Here is a 19,906-nt window from a genome sequence, read left to right on the forward strand (position 1 = left end):
TGGATAAATTTTGACAAGACAGACTATGCTTTCCACTGGATAGTGATTAACCCCGTGGATTGCGTTATATAATAACAATCTTTTATTAGGAAGCTCCAATCACTTAAGTGGTTTACATGAAGGTCCTAACATTAGATATATATTATATAAATTAAAATCTATTAATTAAAATCTATAAATTAGAGCTAAAACCGAAATATAAAAAATATTTACAACATTTATATGGTGGGTGATTACCGTCATAATTAAACTTTGGATTTTGTTACTTGTTATTGCATTTTGTTTTACAATAAGTTGCTTGTGTGTTTGAATTTTATGTTGGTTGTATCAATTTTCTGTCAGAATTCAGAAATTTTCGTCTAATCAAATTTTCGGATAGCTCTAAATTTTCTAGTAATTTGAATTTTTCAGGTTGTGCCAGCTTTCGGGAACTATTCCAATTTCTGGTGTCATGATTTTTTGCCAGTAGTTCGAATTTTCGGACACATTCAATTTTCTGCTAGTTCCCGGCGCCATATTGGAATAGTAACCGCGCAGACATGATAGCGAGGCTACCGGTGACCCGTGGCTGAGCGTGAAGAGAGATTACAGTGAGGATTCGGCAATTAGCCCGTGTTTTTTCGCGTTTTTCGGAACATAAGCGAAAGTTTTGATTCTAATAATACTCCTTCGTCATCTTCTAAGATGAATGGAAAATATTGGGCCGCTTTTGGCTGTAAAAAAGGCGAGTAAACTTCTCAGGGGCCATCAGTTGTTTTCGCTGCGTAACAAAACACAAGGAGATCCAGTGAAGAAATCGCATCCATGGTGTAATCCGATAAGACGCCAGCATGAGCATGGTGAGGACAATTTTCTTCGTCTTTAAAGCAATTTTTCTTTGTACTAATCATTACTAAAAAGGAAATATACACAGCTCTCCTGAGCAAGTCGTTGGGATCAGAAAAAAGGTTTTTAACATGCAATGTTTACAAAACTTTTGTTTTATACTTGCTTCTAATCACTGAAGTTGTTTGATAATATTTTATATCTAGGAAAGCCCTTCTGTTGACAAGTCTCCATTTAAATATATATCTCAATTCAGAAATTATTCCCAATTTTGCCTACGGTTTTTTTTATTTCTGTATTTATTTTGAGTCTGATATAAGCTTATTGTATTTTGATAAGATTTAAAAGAAATAGATTATTGATAACAAAGAGTTGCTTTTAGGTAAAGTTGTAAGCTTAGTTTAAATCCGTTTTCAATATTGTCTCATAGGTGAAAGCTATCCCAGTAAACATGGATTGTGAAATTATCACACAAGGAAGTCACTATTTAAAAGAAGGCACAGAGAAACATCTACTCAAGAAATAAAAATGCAAAAGAAAAGGGAAAACTTTTTTCTCATTAACCAGGAGTATTATTGCACCCTATTAAATCACCTGATGAAAAGTCTGATTGATCTGCAAAGAGAATAATGCATCATTGAATTTAAACTGGTTGAATTTCAGGCAAAGTTTGGTCTCAACCACATTACAGTCAGGGTAGTTTAATCGTCCATCAGTGATAACCCATCATTTTGGTATTATTTCTCCAGAAGAGGTTAAAAATCAACTTTTCTATCAGCTCTAGATGAGAGAATTTGGTCAAATTCAGGGAAAAATTTTAATTACTGTTACATCTCCTTTTGTGTACATGTGTATGTATTGACCTGGTAAAGTTTTCGGGCTGTTCATTCTTTGACAGTAAAGGGTTAACCACCCATAAATCTTTTACACTGAAACCAGAAAGTATGTCAATACTTTAAACACTTTCTGAATGTTTATTATCTCAAATGGGGAGCTATAAAATTTAAGGTCCTGCATGTAGTATTGAAAATATTGATGTAATGTTTAAGATGAATGTATTGTTTAAATAAGACAGTAAAGAAAATTAAAATAAATAAAATCTTCATCATGAAGCTGGATGGAACTCTGCTAGATTAGCTGTAGTTCGGTGTCCATATGAAACTCTACCATCAATGGGGAAGAGGAATTTCTCTTGTTGTAACCTCCAGGTCAATCTGTAAAAGGTAAGGTAAAGTCTGTGTCCGAGCCAAGTGGCTCATACAGCTGGAGCTTATCCCGGTTTCCGTAGCATTAAGCGACTAGGTCTACTCCCCCCTGGATGGAATGCCAGCAGTAAATTCGCTGTTACCCATTTATACACCTGGGTGGAGAGAGGCACTGAGAGTAAAGTGTCTTGGCCAAGAACACAACGCAGCTCCCCCACCAGGACTCGAACCCGGGCCGTTCGACTGGGAGTCGAGTGCGCTAACCATTGGCCACCGCGTCTCCCACACCAGGTCAATGTGTAGGGGTGGAATTTGTTTTGCCTGAGAATGTGGTGTTAAAAAAAAATTGAAAAAGCAAGCCTTTTCTCTCCAAAATAGACAATAAAATTCCTTTAAGGCCAGAATAAAGGCAAGGACAAAGAACAAATACAGTTGTCCCTGGACATGTAAAGTATAGCAATGATTTTATCATTCCCTCAGGCAATTTTTGTAAATATAACTTTAGACTTGCAAGCATTATTGTCAGTTATACATGGTCCACATTTTGTGCATCTCATTATAATAATCCTTACCATACTGTTTGGGTTGGTAATACTTTTTTATAGTAACAGGAACTGTTAAATGGCTTTTTGAAACACCTTGATTCAACACTGCAAATGATTTATTTCAAAACTTAGTAGCTGATGCAGTCATTTCAACTATGAAAACATTTTTTATTAAAAAAAAAAAAAAAAAAAAAAAAAAAAAAAAAAAAACGACTTTTGAAGGGTAACACAATTACTGGTGTCCCAGTAGTTTTCATTGTGGCCCTGAATCCCTGATCGAATTGGAATTTAGAAGTGTTGGTTTTTGTGGAGGGAGGAAAACCGGAGAACCCGGAGAAAAACCCTCGGAGCAAGGACGAGAACCAACAACAAACTCAACCCACATATGACGCCGGGTCCGGGAATCGAACCCGGGCCACATTGGTGGGAAGCGAGCGCTCTCACCACTGCGCCACCCCTGCTCCCCCTTTATTCTTAAAAAATTGCCCTCTGCTTGTGTCATTTTCCATTTCTTGACTTGAATAGATGATTTTCTGAGCTTCTTTCAACTGGCAGACTCCTTTTAGAATGTTTCACAATCTATGTTGCTGGGATTTCTCTTTACCTATGAGATAATATTAAAACTTTATTTAAACCAAGCTTATAACTTCACCTAAAAGCAGCTCTAACCAATATAAAATAAACTGCCACACTCAGAAATAAAATAAAAAAGAAGTCTGCAAAATTGAGAATAATTCCTGATTTGGGATAACTATTTTACTGAAAACTTTCAAGAATTGGGCACTGTGTAATGTAAAGTATTATTAAACATCAACTTCAGTGATTGAGAGCAAGTAAACAAAAGTTTTGTAAACATTGCATGTTAAAAACCTTTCTTTCTGATCCCAACGACTTGCTTATGTTCCGAAAAACGCGAAAAAACACGGGCTAATTGCCGAATCCTCACTGTAATCTCTCTTCACGCTCAGCCACGGGTCACCGGTAGCCTCGCTATCATGTCTGCGCGGTTACTATTCCAATATGGCGCCGGGAACTAGCAGAAAATTGAATGTGTCCGAAAATTCGAACTACTGGCAAAAAATCATGACACCAGAAATTGGAATAGTTCCCGAAAACTGGCACAACCTGAAAAATTCAAATTACTAGAAAGTTTAGAGCTATCCGAAAATTTGATTAGACGAAAATTTCTGAATTCTGACAGAAAATTGATACAACCAACATAAAATTCAAACACACAAGCAACTTATTGTAAAACAAAATGCAATAACAAGTAACAAAATCCAAAGTTTAATTATGACGGTAATCACCCACCATACATTTACATTAAAAGGATTAAAAATACTTAATTATAGAAAGCAGAAAAATATTTACAACATATACATTAAAAGGATTAAAAATACTTAATTATAAAAAGCAGAAAAAAGACACTTCTTAAAAATTGGCAAACTTGCTGAGTTTCTTACAGTTCTCTCTAACTCATTAAAGTCTTTGAAACACTGGTACCGCGAACGGTGCTTTCCCCAATTGTATTTGATTTTGGGGAGCTGTATAGTTTCTTTATTGCGTGTATTGTAGGAGTGCATATCACTCTTTCTTACAATGTCCAAAGAATGATTAAGTTGGCCATTAATACACTTGTATGCATATATACATCGATGACATTTCCTACGTTCTTCGAGATTCAGCCATCTCAAGACTGTTTTAAATGCATCAGTGGATGAGGAGTGAAGTGATCTATCTAATATTAACTTAGCTGCTTTGTTTTGAAGAATTTGCAATTCATTCATTAGTGAGACATTGTCCTTGTCACCCCAGACTAAATCAGCATAGTCAAAAATAGGTAGCACTAAGCTGTTATAAAAAAGTAACCGGGCATTATAAGGTAAATAATACTTAATCCTACGTAAAAGACCAAGGTTCTTATTAACCTTAGATGAAATATACTCAACATGGTCGGACCATGTAAAAGTTGAGGACAACATAACTCCCAAATATTTAAATGACTAGTTACAGAATTTATATCAGTGTCAAAAATAGATAATGAGAAAGAGGAAATACCAACAAGTTTCCTATTACTGCCTATAATCATGGATTTCGTCTTAGTAAGATCTAATTGCAATAAGGTTGTCATTGTAAAAAGTAAAAAGGAAAAAGTCAAATAAAATTTAATTAAGCGCACGCATGAAATTTATTCGTACAAATGGCCTCAAAATGCGAATAAATCAATTTATCTTGTTACAGCATAAAAAGTGGACTTAAAGTGTGCAGATAAAAACTCGTGAGTTTTCAGCAAGTGATTCCAGTTATGAAACTACGCTAATTAATTCCTAATTACCTTTTTCTATTTTCTTTTTTCTGTGACAACGTTATTGCAATTAGGTGTATCCTTTAATTTCGGAAAACCTTAGCTCTGTCACCAAAGAACCAAAAACAAGCGAGTCGTGGCCGAAATGCGGATGTGTCCGATCTCTTCGCTTGTATACAGGATTCAATTCTCAAACTTTGCCAAACCACTAATTTTGAGGTGCATGCTCTCATGATATTACTGTAATCAGGTTTGACCGAAAATTTGTTGTTTGAGAGTTGGCTTGAGAAGTGACTAAACTAATTTTGATGTTTGCTTACAGCTGTCTAAAAATATTTCACTGTCAAAGTTTCAAGGAAATTAGAGTTTTGACACATTGAAAAATATGTCGGAAATTCGATCGTTAGCACGCTGTTTTCCATTGATTTCTGTTATAGAGCTTTTTTGCTTTGCCAACAACAACACGTGACAACAGCATGCTGAACATGTGCGTGACGTCAATGTTGTCAGCTGTATCGATTTGATTAACCTTTTGTCAGGCGGCGTGCATATCTAAAATAAATGTGGATTCATGTTTACTTCGTCTTCGTATTCGGTTGATAAAGAAAAATATTACACGCTTATCACTTAATCAAGGACGCATCAGTACACATACATGTAAAACAAGTAAGCAAAGCAAAACCATATCTCGATTGTACATTTTACCTCTAGCGAAATTTACTCAGCGTTCACCCCTTAGAATGCCCTACCACGCGATTTCCCAGAAACATAAAATCTCTAGTCGTATTCGGTTACTGTTATTCTTGCTCGGTTTCCTAGAAATATAGGAACATATAATCATCTAGCCTCGAGTTTGAGTCGTCTTTCTGGCCGCGCAGTCACCAAAGGAAAATTATACTCGTCCAGCGACAATCACCTTAATCAAGCTCTAGCAGCCTCTAGCCAGGGCGGTGTAACCACGGCTATTTTGTTAGACTTTTGCTTTCAAAGAAAAGAAAGGATAAATAGCAGTGGAATTTAAAGGATTTGAAATTCTTTAAAAGGCGAGTATTCATTCCCTTTTATCGACTAAATCAACTTGTATTTTAGTTATGTATGTTTGTTGTTTGCATGTTTTCTACCCCATTTGGACATTTGGAGCTAAATTGCAAGTCTTCGGTTTTAGAGCTCATTTACCAGTCAAAATTGCTTTCGCTGCTACTCCGAGACGTTTTGCCAGAACCAAACACCGTTTACCTTCGTTTTAAAAGATAATTCTTTAGTTAAAAACAAGCCAGTTAATTCTCGCAATATCATGCCGTACGTAAACGACTTCACTCAGTTTTCACGTTGAAAACTCCCGGGAAAACGAATTCCACTACCGAATCAACGCTAAGATTCTAGTTTAAAGAACTTTTGTCGATATCATTTTATTGGACTGATTTATTTTAGTACCCTTTTTGATGACTTTTGTTTTTGTGCTACGTTTTAGGTATGCTTTATGTTTTTAGTTGTGGGAGGCGCGGTGGCCTAATGGTTAGCGCGCTCGACTCCGAGTTGAACGGCCCGGGTTCGAGGCCGGGCCGGGGCGCTGCGTTGTGTTCTTGGGCAAGACACTTTACTCTCACAGTGCCTCTCTCCACCCAGGTGTATAAATGGGTACCGGCGAATTTACTGCTGGGGGGTAACCCTGCGATGGACTAGCATCCCATCCAGGGGGGAGTAGCAATACTCCTAGTCGCTTAATGCTACGGAAACCGGGATAAGCTCCGGCTGTATGAGCCTCATGGCTCGGACACAGACTTTACCTATGTTTTTAGTTGCATCTGTCTTGCGGATTCTTTAAAAGATAAACATTTCCATAAACACGGGCTCATTCAAGGCGAAGATATTTCAGGGGCCCCAATATGGTTTTTGAATCCCGCCATCCCTTCCAATCTAAAACTTTTCCTCAATTCCGTAATCCCATAGGTTTTTATCGGCTTATCGCGATCCCGACCATTTATTGTTTCTACGGTAATTCCTTCCTCAACGATAAAAAGCCTTTCAGTGGGTGTTTATTCCCTTCCATGTACTGGTCTTAAAGTCTTTGGTCACCGACAATAAGTTTCTTTCTTCCTTTCCGTGTAACTGGCACGTAGAAACCACGGGTAACTTGTGTAAGTCACAATAAACGCTTTGTGCGGCTTTTTGCGACGTTCATGAAGATCACAACTTTATTTTCTAAACAAGTAAATTATTTTTTTATCACCGGTCTTTCCTGATCTTTTTTCTTGTAAGTGACATTTCCCGAATCCCGCCTCGATCGTAAAATCGCCAATTCACGCTTCCCGTTCATAATTTCAATCCCGAACTGATCTCGCTCCCTTTCTATACTCTCTATCAGAACGAAGTTACGTATCATGCTAGCCTACAGCTGTGTTGCAAAAGAGAGGAAACTTCGCATGTAGGAAGTCACTGAAGTTATGAAAGGGACTGTCCTTGCAGCGTCGCGAGATTACGCTACGTTTTTTTCAACAACCAAATTATCTTTCGATAAATTATACATAATGGAATGCAGATGACTTTGATTGTAATTGTAAAAATTGTCCGCGTTAGTTGGGCCTAGTGTCAAAGTCCACTGGCATGCCGCTAGGCTCGAAAACGCCTAATGGCTCATCAGGTCGGCGCTTATATCAGCGGTTTCCATAGCATGACGCAACTGGAAGTATTTCTACTCCCACCTGGATGGGATGGTAGTCCATCGGAGGGTTACCCCACAGCTTCAAATTCGACGGTACTGACGCGAGGAAGACAGTTTTCCGATCGCTTCACTTCTATACAAAAAACTCAACAACATCACAAATTTTAAAGGGCTTTTTCCAGTCGCTTTGAAGGTTTTCGAAAAAGAAAGGTCAAGAAAGGAATTTTTGATTCGTAATCAGGGGTTTGCAACGCCTGCAAGGTTCTTTGCCAACAACAACACAAACAACTGCGTGCGCGTGATCGAATATGACGTCACTAGTTGTCAACTGCAACATGGATTAAGGTTAAGGATTAAGGTTGCGTCAGGCAGCGTGCACATGCGCGTTAAATATTTGTAACGCGCATTTGATAACCTTTGTTGTGAATTTGCGCGCTTTAAATGATTATTAGTTTTCTTCATCTTCTAATTCGGTTGATAAAGAAAAACATTACAGACCTGTAACCTAATCGTGGCTGCAACAGCACACATAAAACAAGAAAGAAAAGCGAAACCATACTCTCGATTGTACATTGAACACCAGGAAATTTTACGTTGTCGAATCACGCCCTATAGGTACGAATATTCGAGAGAGATTTCCAAAACAACACCTAATGAACCCCACTTGAAATTGGTCACGGCTATTTCTAGCTCAGTTTCCCAGAAATATGGGAACATAATAAATTTTTAAATGATGTGGCCTAAATTTTAGTCGTCTATTCTGGACGCTCAATTACCAAAAGCACATTCTACTGAGGACGCGGAAATCACGTGTAGGAAAGTGGGTATTGTAACCACTGCTATTTTGTGGGAATTTTGATCTCAAAGAAAGGTATTTGATTCAAGGTATTTGAATTCTCCAAAAGGCTTAATCAATTTGTAGTTTGGTTAGACTTGTTTCTGCATTTTACATCTTTTCCACGCTGACGATTTCAAACTCCATTTCATGATTTGCCAAATTTTGATGCTATAACCAAACACTGTTTAACCTTTTTAAAAGAACTTAAAAAGTAGCCATTTAATACTCGCAACATTTTTCTGCATGTAGACAACGGACCAAACTAAACATTTCTCTCTGACTTTTGCAAACTCACTTTAAAATTAATGCCAGTATTGCAAAAAAGGAAAATTTGTAATTTTAGTGAAGTACGCTTAAAGAATTTTGCCTAAACGTACGCCGTTTGGGATGACTTTGTTTTTGTGCTACATCTGTGCTTTATTTATTCGGATTTATTTTTTGCTTCTTTGGCATCTCTCTTTGTATGAAAAACGTTTCCGTGAGTGCTGGCCGGTTCCTTTTTTTTCATTCATGTATAGCAAACAGGTTATATTAATGCGGTGGCTCATAGGAAGAAAACACTTTCAAAACACTTCCCAGAAATCAAAACACTTCCCGGAAAACAAAACACTTCCCAGAAATCAAAACACTTCCCAGAAATCTAAAGGAAGCTTGGCTACTTGACAAGCCCTGGTTACTTGATAAGCTGCCCTGTAGACCATGCTGTTATTACTCACTAAAATTAATTACAAGAGAAATATATTTGCCGGCCTACTTTCAAACATAATTTACGTGTGGATATCCGATATGTCAGATATTCGGTTAATCTTCCGTTTATACTGACCAACATAGTCAACTCCTCTCAATTCTTGGAAATGAGAATCGAAACGCGCGCTGTCAGGAGTGGCTTTTCAAAAGAAGTGCTATAAAAAACTGTGAAGCGCCTGGTTGCATCATGATGGCATCATGATTTTTACGGCACAAAATGCCAAGTCACTGATTGTCACTGTTAAGTCTTTCAATCCTGAATTGAAGCTCAAAATGGCGGCTCAGTAACTCTAGCCAGGCCATATTATTATACCGAATATCCGGCCGTTGAAAACTTGAAATGTTGACTTTCAAAGGCAAATGATTTTAATGCTATAACTTTTCTTTTATTTTATTACAATATCTTTTTAAAGAAAGTCAGTAATAAGTGCTGTAATTTGTGTCCGAAAAACTCAAAAATTACCAAAAATAATTCTTTCGCCAGAGAAATTGCTTTAGGCTCAGCTCGCGTGTTCGCGAAAAGTTTCTCTAAGCGCCAAAAGTTGCGAGGTCACGTGTTCTTTAAAGTTGGCCGCTGATCAGAAAATGTTTTTTTTTTTCTATTGGATCGCGGGCTCAAGTCCTATTTTTTTCTGTTTAAATCTGTTTATAGTCAGTGAATTCACATATATAAATAATGGAAAGTAAATTACCGGGGAGCTCCGCTTTTAGGCTTGGCTAAATCTATTTTACCATTTTTATACCTAATCGTACCTTTTTGTTCGACGCTTCGGCTGCATTTCAGGCGAGCTTGATTGAATCACGGTTAGTATTTAAGGAAGACACAGTCGATCCAAAATACCCATGGCAAGACCAAACGTCGAGCCAAAACTCTTATTATAATGTTGATATGCTTCAGCTGTTTCCCTTTCGCTTACGACATCGTTTTATCGTTTTTGTTCTTACAGGCCAAGCAGTGACGAGTAAATTACCGGAACTCCCCGGTAATTTACTTTGCCCATTATTTATATACGTACTTTTTACCTTTAAAACCGTCTTTTATTTGTAATTTTTAAACCGTTTTTTTCACGAGAGCGTTTTAACGAGCTACGGCTCCTAAGCTCTTCGTGGATAAATAAATTATATCTATGTCTATGTCTATGTCTAGGAAGAAGATCGGACCCAACCGTTAACCGGCAGATACACAGAGCACAGAGCTGAAGAGAGACAAATCAATCGAAAAAGAATCCTTGCAAATATTCAAAATGAGTTAATCAACTTCCACCCTCGATGACCAGATGGCATCCCAGTATTTCTTCATAGCAAGCCAGAAAAACGGATTAGTTCTTGATATTTCTACTGGTGAGAAAGGTGGAAATCTCGTCCTGGGTAAAGCGCATGGCGGGCCCAGTCAACTGTGGAGATGGGATGAAGACTACAGGCTTGTCAGCAAGCTTGGCCTGGTAGCTGATATCGAAGGCAAGAGAAAGAAAGCAGGAGCGGTGTGTCACGCCTGGAATGCTCACGATGGTCTCAATCAGAAGTGGCGATTTGAAGACGAAACGATAAAGAGCAACTTAAATAACCTGGTTATCGATGCCGCGAGCCTGCCAATTTCCATGCATGAAGTCAACGACACCCCAACACAGAAGTGGTACTTTGTTCCCGAAAACGCATGGCCTGATGGCCGGCTGGTTATACCGTCAGTTCAGTATTTCTTCATAGTCAGCCAGGATAAAGGGTTAGTTCTTAATATTTCTACTGGTAAGAAAGGTGGAAATCTCGTCCTGAGTGAAGCGGATGGAAGATTCAGTCAACTTTGGAGATGGGATGAAGACTGCAGGCTTGTCAGCAAACTTGGCCTGGTAGCTGATATCGAAGGCAAGAGCAAGAAAGTAGGAGCAGTGTGTCACGCCTGGAATGCTCACGATGGCCTTAATCAAAAGTGGCGGGTTGAAGAAGGAACGATAAAGAGCAACTTGAATGGCCTTGTTATAGATGCCACGAGCCTGCCGGTCGCCATGCAGGAGGTTAACGACACCCAAACACAGAAACAGAAGTGGTACTTTGTTCCCGAAAAGGCATGGGACGACTTCAAACTGGTACAAGCTGACCCAGACCCCCTAAACAAGGCACAGTTTTGGAAAACCCTGGCTGACAACTACCTGGACGTCATCATAGGTTACAAGATTGACGATTATGAAGCCAAAGTGCACAAAGCTTTTGAAATCATTGAGGAGTGTTCCAGCAAGCTGCACCAGGTGGCGAAAGACACCGGTATTGCAAGAACAGTTGCTGGAAGTGTCCAGATCGTTGGTGGTGGGTTGGCTATAGGTGGGCTTATAGCAGCTCCATTTACAGCTGGCGCCAGCTTAGGCCTCACTATAGCGGGAATTGTCACTGGTGCTTCAGGGGCTGCTACATCGTTTGCTAGCTTTTTAGTAAACCATGTCTGGGATAGGAACAAGAGAAAGAAAATTACTAAAGCCACAGCACCTCTCTTCCGTGCAACCTTAAGTCTGCACGGATTCCTTAATGAGTATCTTAAGAACTTAAAAGAAGCAGCTGAATTTCTGGAAACACCCAAGGGAGAAACTGTAGCAAAAGATGCATACGCTCATATAAAGGTGGCTAAGGAAGCTGGGACAACTGCCGCAGGCACTGTCAGTGCCGGCTTCGCCCTATCTAAAGGAGTTAAAAATCTAAGGCAAGCCAAGGGAATAAAAGCCGTCATCAAATTGCTTCAGGGCGCCGATTATTATGTCGCAAACGGGCCAAGAATCGTCCTTGCCACAGAGGCTGCAGCACCAGGAGTGAGATTTTTTGGCAAAACTATCGTAGCTGCTGGAACAGCTACTGCAAGAGGCATATCCGGTTCGTTCGCGGCTTTTGGAATAGCTTTTGGCATCTGGGACGTCGTTGGAGGGGCAAAGACGATATCGAAAGGCAGCGACTTAGCCGAAGAGTTCCACAAGTCTTCTGAAAATTTGAGAGCAGAGTCTGCCAAACTGATTAAACTTTACAAAGAACTCCAGGAAGGTTGAACTGTGAAGTAATCAGCGAGAATTCAGCGGTAAACGCTGCACGACTACTGACTTAGAGTGACTTGATTGCGACGAAGGACTTTCTGCCGAGGCGATAAAGTCAGTCTCGATCCGCAGTTCTTTTCAACAGGGTGGTAAAGGGATTATGCGTGACGCGTGAATTGAGCAAAAATAAGCCCGTGACACGCCAAAACAGCTGAAATCTGGTCGTGATCCGTGAATTGCCAGTGTAGTAAGACGCGTGATCTGCTTATTTTAAGGACCGTGATTCGTGATTCTGGCTGAACACATTCGTGAAAACCGAGTAAAATTACGTAGTTATAAATCAGTTTATGGTAGTGAAGCAAAATTGACAAACGACACGGACCATGGGCCAAAGACTGATTTTGTGTGGAGGACGCGTTCGTTTGGCTCGATTCATGCGTTTTAGGACTTGTCTCACAACACTGTGAACTCGTCGGAGAGATCAGATCTTGCAAATTGACTAATCAGTTGAAGCACATTTTCTTCAAAAAAGTATACTAAATGCGTGATTCGAGAAATGGTCTGAAAATATACGTAATTCGTGATTGAAAGGAAAATAGACTCGTGATTTGTGATTAGGAGCCCCCTTTATCACCCTGTTTTCAGACCTTCACTACCACTATTTATCGTAACTGTAATCCATGTGCCATCGGCATGTTCATTTAGCAGAAAAGTCAAGACGAATATGATATGGAATTGAAACGCTTATGATAGTAATAGCATCGCTATAGTAATGGTTATATATTAACGAGTTGCGTCTCCGACATCTCTTGCAAGCGAGTTGGCTTAGGTTCGAGCCAAAAAAATTGTAGAAGTGCGCAGATATCTGTGAAGTGTTATGTGACCTCGAAGTCTGCGTCATCAGTATCAACTTTTCGGCTTAAATCGCAGACGTATATCGCGCCGGGAATGCTGGGTGATTTTTTAGGCTTTCATATATTCTTCTATCAGCTAAAAGAAAAGATTTTGAACCTCCGAGACCGCTATACAAAGCTAGGTTGCTCGGTGATATGCCGCGGTTCAAGGCACGGGCATACCACACACGGTATACATTGATTTAAAAAAGCAAGAAGACTAAAGAATGAAAAAAAAATTACATTATTTTTTTTGCCACGACCTATAGCACAAAGCTAAAGGAAAGGGGAGAAAATGCATGGCTTTTTTTATTTGATTTTTGTTTGTAAACATCTATGCGCTTAAAATGTTATTAGAAAACCCAACAGCAAAATTATAATTTTCTAGTTAATTAAGTAGGCTATATATTTATTATACCCGTCAGTTGTAAAACCGAAGTATTTCGAAGTGACAAATTGCATGCAATAACATAATTATAAATAAATTGTGAAGTTTTACAAGAGTTTAAGTGTTAGAAAGCCTTAACTCTTGGACACCCATATTTTTAAACAGTTCAGTGATAAAGCAGTATCTTACGTTTAGCTTTAACGCTTCGTTTTAGCATTTAAACTACACAGTCATGTGCTTAGTTGCAGTCTTTTAGTTCCACTGGATGTAAAAGTAAAGTTGGCTGCTGGACCCAAGTTCTGTCTACTGTTGTAAGACTCTCAGAACACATAGGCTGTAAAAGTGGCGCGTATCTATGTTACGAAATCGGTAAAATATTAGACTTGTTCCAAGGTGCAGTGGCTTTATAGTTGGCGCACTGGGCTCCGGATCGAGGGGTCTGGGTTCCAGCCCTGGTCGGGGTCATTGCGTTGTGTCCTTGGGCAAGACACGTGACTATCACAGTGCCTCTCTCCACCCAGGCCCAAGTTGTTCAAAGGCTGGGTAACGCTATTCATCGGATAAATCACTATTCAGTGGATACTCTGGATATGTGTTGATAAAACATACTACACTATCCAGTGGATAGCGTTATCCACCCATTGAATAACCAGGGCCAGGAGTATAAATGGCTACCGGTGCCTTTGATGCTGGGTGGGGTAGGTAGCCTGACTGGCATCACATCCAGGGAGGAGTGGATAGACTGTTAGTCGGTTAATGCAATAGAAACCGTGAAAGCGTACAATGGTTTCTTCGAACACCTGGGACAGGCTCTCTCTCTCTTGATATACTTTCTATACACCAGTTTACGCAAGCGCGATGCTTGTACATCACGCGCGTAAAGCGCAAATAAAAATGAGTGAACGATAGTTCCACGTACTGCCATTCTCTCGCGTAGCCCTCTTGCTTTATTGCACTCGCGCATCGAACCCGCAATTGAAAGATGCGACTTTTTTTGATAGGGCCTATTTTGTATTTTCGGTCATTAGAGTATGCTCAAGCAGAGACCCGATTAACTGCGCACGTGTAGCCGTTAAAACACTATTTCCATATTTTTTCCCATACAATTCGTTTTCGTGCTAGAATGACGCCAAGTGGTTGTCGAGACACTTAGAATAAGCTATGCGAGAACATTTTCATCGATTCTCTGCACATACCGTACTATTAAGATATGCTTCTACCATAGGCAACTAACAAGTACTATCAGGACCATATCAGTGTACTACATACGAGTTTGTATGAATCTGAAAATTTATCGAAAAAAAAATTACACGTGTGCGCTTACTAAGAGACAGCGACTTTCAAAATACACCTACATGTATGTCACAGGTGTTACCGTTGAGAAGAAACTTGACCAAAACAAGGCGGCATCTAGGAGCATCCCAAGAGCGATAAAACACAGCCAAATGACAACAGGTGGGGTTTTTAACACTTTTATTCACTTTCTTTGGATTTTTTTGGTCCAATTTCGTATCCACAGACTCTTATTTAAGTTTTAGCTTATTGCATTGAAAGGACGTTTTGCATTGGTTACCATAGTGTGCTTTCACGACCATAGAGTGCACATCACTCGGTCAAAAAGTTTGCCTCAGAGAATTTCCGATAGCTTTTGCCAGCGATGTTGCTAGGTGACAGCCGACGTAAAAACGTCCGGAAGTGTTCGAAAACTTTTTGCGACATTTAATGAGCGTTTCCCGACACGACACTTGTTACTCGGACCATACCGTGACTTTAGTCCCGGATGGTGTCATGAATTCTAACTGCAGTCCCGGATGGGGTCACGAATTCTTACTGCAGTACCGGATGGGTCACGAATTCTTACTGGATAGTCTCCTTTCTAGCGTGGGTCGTGACGTCAGTAATTTGGATTTCCACATCTCAGCGGCTCCAAAAGCGCTTCTCAAATTTGAAGACTCAGTGCGCGGTAACATGGCTCGCACAATTCCTGCCTTCACTTGATTACGATAGCTGTTTGCAACAACTGGTGCCGAGGCCACTCTCTTCATGTCTTGGCGGCGGGTGTGTCGAGTGGAGGGCATGCTTTGAGTAGTGCGAGGTCGGCGTTTTCCTAAAAAGATGAAACAGAAGTGATGTTTCAAGTCAAGAAAATTAGCTAGCACCGGTTAGCTACCGCCGCCCGGTTAGCTAACTGCCGACCAGTTAGCTCAGTTGGTAGAGCGCCGGACTTCCGTGCGGGAGGTCTCGGGTTCGAGCACCAGAAAGGACCAACACTCAGGGACTTAAAATAAATGAGGAGAATGAAATGCCTTTGCAATGACATCTGTAAATGATTAGATGTCCTAGTCTTTTAGGATAAGGACGATAAACTGTAGGCCTCGTCTCCTGCATCTTCTCTGTTATGGCCAGCAGGGGGTAGCCTGTGTCAAGCGGAGCGGGACGGCTGAACACAGGCCAGCAGGGGGCGTTAAAGAACCCACACGCTTGTCGCAAAGAGTAGGGCACGAAGTTCCCGGTGTAGTGGTCTGGTCTTTGCCTGTTGTACTTTCATTGTTGGGGTGGGAAATGCTCGGAGATACTAGCTATGATAAAGCTTCCCTACAAATCCGGGGGTAAATAAAGTATTCATAACGTTTCATATCATACTCATAATGTGTCAACGAGATGCTGTCCAAGATGAACGGAAAAAAAGCAAAAACATAAAAAACACCGAATAACATGCGCAGTGTAGGTGTGGCAAAAACGTTTATACACTTGTGCTCGTGCCAAATTCATTGCGTGAAGACGCAACTGAGATATTTCTTACAGATCAAAGCCATTACTTCCAACAAACTACACCCATAGATGACTCTGGTGCTGTTGAAGAAAACAAGCATCGTTTCTGTTCAGATTATAATAAATAACATATCAAAGAGAGGAATGACAGTAATACAGTAGTCTGCATAGAGCTTAAGCAAAACGCAGTGGGCCCCTTCTTTTCAGTTAATTATTGGGCCCTGTCAAATGAAGCGTTACTTGAGTCGTCACGCAATGCTTCTAAGGGAGAAGCGTTGCGTGACGAGCAAAATAACAGCTGCGAAGGAGGCTGTCAAATGTGAAGTGTACACTTACGTTCTTCAGGTGGTAGCCTCTGAGGTACCGGAGGACCTCCGTGGATCTCAAGACTGTTGATAGAAGAAATAATGTAATTAATTTTACCACCACAATAAAACCAAGAAGTTTATTTCACGCTTGTTTGAGTACGTGTGCCGGTAGTACCCGCCAATCTAGTTGTTTCATCGAAACTGCAGTAAATGCAAGGAATGTCCCTATGATTTATGGTTCTTGTTTCGATGCGCGCGAGCGCTTATTTTACTTAGGGGTTCAGAGAGGGCTTAGACAACTAAAGACGGAGCGTCTAACTTTAGTCTTAACTTGCGTAGACTACAAACCAAAGTTTAGATACGTCTCCTTGAAAGGATAAAAATTAACTCTTGAAAAAAAAAACAACAACTCAAAATTAACAACAACGTAATGAACTCGTTTTTCCGAGCGCTAATAATAGGGTAGATAAAACACTGGGCAGTATCTTTAAGAAACCAAAAGACCGCCCCGCCACTAATCAGCTCAAGGGAATTGTGTACAAAGTCAAATGCAAAACATGTGATTTTGCCTATGTGGGAGAGAGCAAAAGATCATGGAATTCGCGCGGCGCAGAGCACAAGCCTGGCACAAGATCTAATAACGAAAGCGCAATAAGATTTCACGCGGAAACAACAGACCATGACATTCATCCGGATTATGTAGAAATTTTAGAAAGAAATGTCAACAATAGGCAACAACGCCTATTCCTAGAAGCGCTACATTCTATCCAGGACATTAACTGTGTGAATGAGCATGTGCATTTCCCACAAGTTTATTTAACATTGGGAACATCCCTAGAGACCGGCGGTGTATAAAATACTTATTATGCAAAAAAAAACTGAACCAATTTTAACTCTGATGAAGGTAACAGAGTTTTTATACGTTTTTTAACAACTTTTTTAGATCAGATACAAACCAAATTTTATTATGTCAAACACTGATCGCCCTAATAACATAAGAACAAGGCATGCTATATATTAGACAGACCTGGCCGAGGGTAATCCAACCATCTTAGTCTGTCTCCACTCGTCCATGAACTCCATGGATATTTTCCCGTTACCAAGGTTATCGACAAGAGATTCAAGCAGTCCCGGTGTGTTCCTGCACGCCTGCAACATCAACCGGGAAGCGGTCCGGTCGAACGATAGGTAACCCAGGGCAACGGCCGCGCTGCTGCGAACTTCCTCGTTAGGTGATGACAGATTGGCGAGGAGTGCTTCCACAGAACCTAAACAGCACCGAAAACGGAAAAAACATAACTTGAATTAGTTTGACTTAGGAGGAGTACAGGAAAGAGACATTGATATGCGGTTCCTGAGTATATTACCGCGATAGAATAAATTGCCAAAAAAAACTAAAATTCCATTTTGCAAAATTTTGGAAAACAGACCATGCCATATGAAAGTACTTCTCAATAGCTTTTATTTGAATGGTCACACACTAGGGTTTCATTCACAGACGTAAAAGTTAGAGCCACTCTGCACATCATAATAAACAGTGTCACAGGGAAGAACTGCTCAGAAGCTTTCATTCAAATGGTCATACACTAGGGTTTCATTCACAGACTTAAAGATAGAACCACTTTGTACAGCATAATGAATGGTAACACATGAAAGTACTACTTAGTAGCTTTCATTCGAATGATCACACACTTGGGTTTTATCCACAGACTAAAAGATAGAACCAACTTGTGCAGCATAATAAACGGTATCACATCAAAGTACTGCTCGGATTCCAAAAAAAAGACTTGAAATTTATTGCATTGACGGAAATAGAATTAGGCATAAAAAAAGTGTTAAAAGACAGTTTTTATCAAAATACGCTGTCATTTCACAGGCAGCCCATCGTTAGTGTATTTTACGTACCAGCAGTGATCAGTGCTGCAGGAACACCAGCCCGCGTGTGACCGAGGCTAGCCGTCAAACTGGCGGCGAGAATCTGCGTGCTGTGCTGCTCAGAACTGAGCAGGCGCACAAGTAATTCTACGCCACGTGCTGTCAGGGTCACCTGATCACTGTCAATCACGCGCGCTAAGACAATGATCTGAAAAGCCGCGTGAGCCTGGTACAACTCGTTCTCAGACCCCAGGAACTCCTCGAACGCCTTCAGCGAGATTCCACCGGCGTTTTTGATGGCGTACTGCTGGGAAGTGTTGTTGTATGCGAATGTCGCTAGAGCCATACCAGCTTTGAGTCGAACTGTTTCTTCTTTGTTGGACAGGTGATGAAGTAGTTCAACCACGCGGAATTTTGTCTGCTCCGCAAGAAGCTTCTGGGTTTGTGGATTATTAAGCACTATCTTTCCTAACGTTATGGCGACCTCAACCTGCAAAACAATCAGATCTATCTTATAGTTTTGCTAAGTGTGGAAAAAGAACGCGCCAATCGTATCTCTTCATGCAGTGTTTGTACTGTTTTAGTTCGAATTGTAAGAATTAAATAACCATAAGACATAAAAAAAATACCGGAAGATAAATAAACTAAAACTATGTTTTTTCTCCAACCAACAAAACAAACAAACCAGCGTATGACCTTTTTATATATAGCGAGAATTTTAAGCCATAAACCTTTCACATGAGAAAAAAGCGATACGTCCAATCAGCTTCGCGTATAGCTTTCTTCACATGTGAAAAATATAACCAATCAGCATCTACAGTAGTACGACTCAACCAATCACTTCGCGAGAATTCAAATGGTTTCCAAAGAAAGCGAGCGGCAAGTTTGCTCTCGACGGCAGTTTATGTTTTGAAAACATGGCTACACGTTTTGTTTCTTTACAAAACTTTGCCTTTTAAGAACTTAATGGAAATGCAAGCCAACAGAAACACGCTAAGCAAAACCTAAAGAATACAGCAGAGATAAAAATCACTCTTCAAAGGCGAAGTGAAGACAGGCGAAGGCGAAGTGTCGATAAGTGAAAGCGAATTGAAGACACAGAGACAAGACTTTCATCGGAACTTACAACACATCCGCGGACTTTCTAAGAATATTCAGGCACTCTTGGGATCGTCTTGGTAGAGTAAATTGTATTTTTTAATTGGATTTGAACGTCGTAATTAATGTTTAATTAACCGACTCCTTGTGTTGTCACAATTTGTTCAAAATTCGCCATTTGATTCGTCAGTAGTTTATTCGCTTGTGGCGAAGTTTCCTTGATGCGATACGAAGTTTTGCTTGAACATAAATGTAACGCAGTGTGTTTATTTAAATAAAGTTCTTATCTTGGAGAGTTTGTCGCCAGTAATTTTTCTTTTTTATATTATTGAAATAGCGAATTCGCTTGTAAAGCTACGTGCATTTGCAGCTTTGTTTTCTCGCGCCGTTAACTGTTGTATGCTAAAGGTTATAAACTGGACAAATCGGCGTAAAGT

The 19,906-nt window shown here is 40.0% G+C and overlaps 2 protein-coding genes and 2 long non-coding RNA genes across 4 annotated transcripts in view; 2 read left to right on the forward strand and 2 right to left on the reverse strand.

Moving 5' to 3' along the window:
* The first annotated feature begins 229 nt into the window (after nt 1–229).
* Nucleotides 230–1,937, forward strand: LOC144660130 (uncharacterized). The gene is made up of 2 exons (XR_013572040.1): nt 230–839; nt 1,256–1,937. It is a non-coding gene; the product is annotated as an uncharacterized LOC144660130 (long non-coding RNA).
* A 1,909-nt stretch (nt 1,938–3,846) lies between these two features.
* Nucleotides 3,847–4,684, reverse strand: LOC144661045 (uncharacterized). Its single transcript, XR_013572189.1, has 2 exons — nt 4,587–4,684; nt 3,847–4,518 (listed from the first exon to the last, which is right to left on the reverse strand). It is a non-coding gene; the product is annotated as an uncharacterized LOC144661045 (long non-coding RNA).
* Nucleotides 4,685–5,609: 925 nt separating this feature from the next.
* Nucleotides 5,610–14,410, forward strand: LOC144661713 (uncharacterized). Its single transcript, XM_078522525.1, has 2 exons — nt 5,610–5,927; nt 10,279–14,410. Exon 2 carries the CDS (start codon nt 10,405–10,407, stop codon nt 12,148–12,150), a length of 1,746 nt encoding a protein of 581 aa, XP_078378651.1. The 5' UTR covers nt 5,610–5,927; nt 10,279–10,404; the 3' UTR covers nt 12,151–14,410.
* Nucleotides 14,411–14,872: 462 nt separating this feature from the next.
* The window catches only part of LOC144661697 (ankyrin and armadillo repeat-containing protein-like), a 15,549-nt gene continuing 10,515 nt past the window's right edge, over nt 14,873–19,906 (reverse strand). Inside the window, exons 6-9 of the mRNA XM_078522505.1 lie at nt 18,402–18,861; nt 17,524–17,764; nt 16,525–16,577; nt 14,873–15,523 (exon numbers count right to left, since the gene is read on the reverse strand). Coding sequence (XP_078378631.1) covers nt 15,264–15,523; nt 16,525–16,577; nt 17,524–17,764; nt 18,402–18,861 — 1,014 coding nt within the window. The 3' untranslated portion in view covers nt 14,873–15,263. The remainder of the gene's footprint in view (nt 15,524–16,524; nt 16,578–17,523; nt 17,765–18,401; nt 18,862–19,906) is intronic.

The sequence above is a fragment of the Oculina patagonica genome, chromosome 7, assembly GCF_052425735.1.
Source record: "Oculina patagonica isolate OP01 chromosome 7, crgOcupat, whole genome shotgun sequence".
Classification (NCBI taxonomy): Eukaryota; Metazoa; Cnidaria; class Anthozoa; order Scleractinia; family Oculinidae; genus Oculina; species Oculina patagonica.